We start from the raw sequence: 5038 nt of genomic DNA, 5'->3' as shown, positions 1-5038 counted from the left end.
TCTCCTGCCCAGGCAGGGGGTCGGACTTGAAGATCTATAAGGTCCCTTCGACCCTACTTCTATGATTCTGTGATACTGCTGATCTAATTGGTCAACTTTGCAGTAAACCCCACGTGTAGATGCACCCATTGTGTAGAAACTAATTCTTCTGGATAGAATTAACATGGTTGATTTTTAGTGTTTTGAAGTGCTGTGATATGGGAGCTATGTAGAAGCTGTCAGGTCACTCCTCAGTTGACCAGAATACAGCTACAAAAGTTTCTCTCTGTGTTTTTACATTATTATTTTGCACCTCATTAGTAGCAAAATGAAAGATGATGATGATGACGATGATGATTATCCCATCTTATGTGAACTGTTCTAGACCATTTTAATTTGGGAAATCATGTTTATCTCTGTCAACAATTTTGGTTGAGCCCCTGTAAGTGTGAGCTGCAAAAATAAAGGAGACATTACTTTAAGATATATATTACGGTACTTGCTGTGTGTATTATGAGATAAAAACCCAACCAAAAGTCTCATGATTTTGCTTTAGCTAGCAAATATTATCTCTCTCCTAACATTAGTAAAACACTTGTACACTGTATCGCATGTAAGGTATTATTGTACTGATTGGACTGATGGTAAGTTAATTGTGCCAGTGGCACATAAAATCTGCTGTAAGCAAGCCCTTAAATGACATATTTTTTAAGTACACTGTGGCATTCATATGCATTTTTATTTGGTTATTAAATGATAACATTTTACTTTGTCTTTACCTTTCTACCAAATAAGAAATGAACAATTGAATTATTCATAAGCTACATTTTCATATCATTTAAAAATGGCGAGTGCTGTGCTTGGTCAAAGTATAGCCAGAGAAACCTGCCTTCTGTAGCTGTTCATGTCGGTGTAGTAAGGGTAGAATATTATTATTATTCTGTTCAAACAGAACAGAATAATTTACTCAAAACATACTTTCTGTTCAAACCATACTTTCAAGTTAGTTTGCATAGGTACAGTATAAATGAAGAAACAGTGCTCACAGCCCTGGTGAATTGGGGCCCAAATAATTCTGATTATATGTCCTTACATTACCATCAGTTCAGTTCTACAGTAAATGCTTGTTTATTTCTCTCCTTACAAAGAACACTTTTAAGTTACAGCTATTGCCTTAATAAGCAGACTTTGTATTAATGACTAAACTTGCTTCCTCCTTTCTAGTAACAATGCGTCAGTTTGATCATCCCCACATTGTGAAACTGATTGGCGTTATTACAGAAAACCCAGTCTGGATAATCATGGAGCTTTGTACGCTGGGGGAGGTAGGATAAATTTCCACACACATTATTTTGCCTTCCCTCTTTGCCCAGAGATTCTTATATACGTGATTGAAGAATTGCTGATTCAGTATACCAGATTGGTTTCTGAATATTGTACTCAAAGGCAAGTTCATCAAACATAGTGCCATAATATAGTGCAGAATCACGGAATGAAATTAAGCCATGGTGGAATTGGGCAGAACTCCACTGAAGTCAAGAACTGCATCTACTTTATAGCAAGGTGATTTAAGCAATGGTTTCTGAGCTATTGAATGGCTGCTCTAATGTAAAAACTAAAATCTATGTCAAGTAAGTTATGCACATGATTTATAGAATATTAAAGCATATTGGTATCAGTTATTTACAGTACATGGGCTTCATACTGAGTGAGCTGTATAGAAATGCATCAAGTTAAAATATTGTGTAGAATTGATTTCACAGCTCCGCTCCCTTTAAAGCTTTATAGAGTATAGTAAAAAATAAGATTGAGTATCCATTTACTTTTTCTTCTGTGTTAAGAGATACAGTAAGGCGCATCACATGATCTTATTTACCTTTTATTTGCCAAAGAAATTACAATGCCTCTGACTTGTAAGACTATTATGGTATTAACCATCACTGCTAAAAGTGTGCGTTTGCTTCTTGGCTGATGTATTAATACCCAGTACTGCTTAACAGGTGACTTCCCTAGAAGCAGCTTTGTACAATGTGATTTTTGTGTGCAATAAATGTCACAGTAGCGATAATCTTTTTGAATTTGTGATTATGGCACCAGTCGCTTAGCAAGATTATTTAGCAGCGTATTAAGGTTTCCAAGAGGTAAAATTTAAATAGACTTTATGAACAACATGTGCAAATATATCTAAACCACATGGTTCGACCTCAGGAATTGTTTTCCTAAAAAATTTCTGTAGTAATTTGCATTATACGAATAATAAATAAAGAAAATGGTGGTAATAACACATTTCAGTAGAACGATTTAAAATTATTTGCAGTTCTTTGCACTTAAAATTAGGCCATTGATAGCAGGTGCAAACCTGTGCAGCATTTTCAGTAATACAGCCCATCTGTGGGTGATTACTGGTATATCTTAAAGATTCGTCTACTGCAAGCAGTTTCCGTCTGCAGATGTTTTACCTCCAGCGATGCAGCTAATAGCATCGTTGTGAGTGGAGATTAATTCACAATGCACTGTAGATGTACTACATTCAGTTTTCTGAACTTCGTTTAGTGACGGGTATGTCAGTAGTAAGCACTGTCCTTGTTAATCTGTACAGCAGAGACATACTAAGCACAATATAGTCTGTCTTCCAGATGAGGAATCAAGTATTTTTAATTCTGGCTGCTTTTCTCTAAGTCAGACACTTATGAAAGGCTTAGAAATTAAGTCATGGTTTATATTAGGTTTGAACAATTTAACATTTAAGTTAAATCAGGTTAATTTATCCAATCTGGGTAGCCTATTTTTTCCAGTCCTTTTTATTTTTATTTTTTTTGGAATTACCACACTCTCCCTTTAATTTAGGAGTTCTTCTCAGTGCACAAGTTTCATTTCAACTCTTATTTTATTCCTAAAAACAAGAGTCAACACTACATTCTTCTGAAATATAACTGCATTTTACTACAGATATGTTTTAGGAAAAATCAGCACTGGCTGTTGCCTATCATGAACTAAGTCACAGCCTCTAACAAAACCTGTGCAGGTACATAGAGAAATGAATACCTCGCAAAAAATGCTCATGTGACCTTGTGTTCAGATTGGCCTCTAATGACCTGCTATGTCTTTTTCATGCTAGCAACTTAACCAGTTCTCAGCTGAAAAACAGGTTGGAGTTTGGGAATAGCTGATCCTGGTCGTCCAACACCATGTAAACTCTGACCATGAGAAAAGACAGGATCAGGGTGTAAAAACTTCATCCTTTTCTGCTCACCCTTTTAGCCTAGCATGCATGTTTTCTGCATGATAACTTTGTTTCAAGATTTAAAAAGGGGGTGCTTGCTGCTACATGTGTAACTTTTGCAATTTGAGATGTCTTCTCCAAAATCATTAATTTGTCCTGAACTTTTTGTTTTTTTCCTTTGTCCAAAAAGTTGAGATCATTCTTGCAAGTAAGAAAATACAGTTTGGACCTGGCTTCCTTGATACTCTATGCTTACCAGCTTAGCACAGCACTTGCCTACTTAGAGAGCAAAAGATTTGTACATAGGTAAGACTATCTGTATGAAAATGTTTGGCTTCAGGAGAAAACCGTGATTATAGATTACTAGATAACATCTGGCTAGTTAAGACACTGGATCTTAGTTCACTAGCTGGGGCACGTACAACATGGATTTGTATCTTGTTATTTATCTTTTTGGTTCACTTTCATTGATTTGTCATGATGGGAAGAGTGTCACAATTTTTTATCCACAAGATTGAAATGATATTTTAAGACCTCTAATCGTTTTCTTATTCCTGAATACAGATACTTCCGTATTAGATCCTCATACATTTTAAAGAATGCATCAGAGTATGTTACAAACAAATTTTGTCAAGGGTGACACCTACTGGTGTCCTGCTGTATTGACTTGCCATATGCTTACTTTCAGTAGTTGCGTTGTTTTGCTATGCCAGCATTTTTTTTCAACCTTCAAATCAACTGTGATCTTCAAAATATGAGAAGGCAAAGCGGTGAGAGCAACAGACTTAGAGATCAGGGAAAACCTAAAATGTTTCCATAAAATAGAAATGCCTGTGTTTAGCCAACAAGTGAACTTTAAAAACACACACATATGGGCAAATTAATTTTAATTTCATTAGCACAGCTGTGGGGGGAAGGAAATAGGCCCACAGGCCTTTCATCCATGGCACTGACAGTAATTGTCAATGTGCAAATTGCATGCATCCTATGCAGAATGTGTATATTTTCCCATAAAGTGTATTAACCATATGTCTGTGATGTGTTACCTTTAAAAATAGCAGAGGACAGTACAGTACATAGTATCAAGAGGCTATGATTTAATTAAAATCTCCATCAGAAAAAGGAAAAAAAAGCTAGTGGCAAAATGACCTGGCAGCGATGAAAGGGGAAAAAGCAGCAACCACCCCTGAAGCTGTTACTTGGTTGTTCAGTTCAAGCACCTTAATGTGTCCTGCTAGAACTCCAGTCAAGCAGCCAAGTCAGACCAGGATGAGCAACCTCCAGGTCTTGCCATATTAACTCTGACCTCCCTGAAAATCTTTGTTCCTCCACCACAGAGTGTGAGTTGACACCTCCTTTGCAGGAAGGGACCTTTGTTCCAAACTCTTGGTCTTTGCAGGATAAGGAGACAGCTTCCCCCCTCCCCCCCGGTCAGTTGTAACCCTGTTCCTATGAGTAAGGGCTCTGTTGAGGCACCTTATCCAGTGACTCCTTTGTGCAAAATGTATAATCAGTCCCTGGACTTGAGATATCAATCTTTGTGCAAGATTCCCATTGTCATCAGAAAGATATTCTGTCCTGCATTAGAGGTGTTTTATCACCCTCTTTTTGTGCTCCTAGCACAGCCACCATAATCAGAAACATAGTTTGTTCCTGTCCAAAGAGTTTGATATTTTGGGAAATGCTAAAGAAAACAGGTAATCAGAAATGGAAAAACATCTTTTTCTTTTTTTTTTTTTTTTTGGCAGGGATATAGCTGCTAGAAATGTGCTGGTATCCTCCAACGATTGTGTGAAGTTGGGTGACTTCGGTTTGTCCCGATACATGGAAGACAGT

The 5038-nt window shown here is 37.0% G+C and overlaps 1 protein-coding gene across 6 annotated transcripts in view; it reads left to right on the top strand.

Annotated features, from left to right (window-relative positions):
* The window catches only part of PTK2 (protein tyrosine kinase 2), a 463084-nt gene that overhangs the window by 381340 nt on the left and 76706 nt on the right, over window positions 1-5038 (top strand). For all 6 annotated transcript variants that reach the window (XM_019528216.1, XM_019528218.1, XM_019528213.1 and 3 more), the window contains 3 exons: window positions 1204-1304; window positions 3393-3508; window positions 4951-5026. In XM_019528216.1, the coding sequence (XP_019383761.1) occupies window positions 1204-1304; window positions 3393-3508; window positions 4951-5026 (293 nt within the window). The remainder of the gene's footprint in view (window positions 1-1203; window positions 1305-3392; window positions 3509-4950; window positions 5027-5038) is intronic.

This window comes from Gavialis gangeticus, unplaced genomic scaffold (genome assembly GCF_001723915.1).
Source record: "Gavialis gangeticus isolate Ggan-Ray unplaced genomic scaffold, GavGan_comp1, whole genome shotgun sequence".
Lineage (NCBI taxonomy): Eukaryota > Metazoa > Chordata > Crocodylia > Gavialidae > Gavialis > Gavialis gangeticus.
The sequence above is the reverse complement of the archived record's forward strand: the minus strand, read 5'-3'. Positions and strand labels throughout refer to the sequence as shown.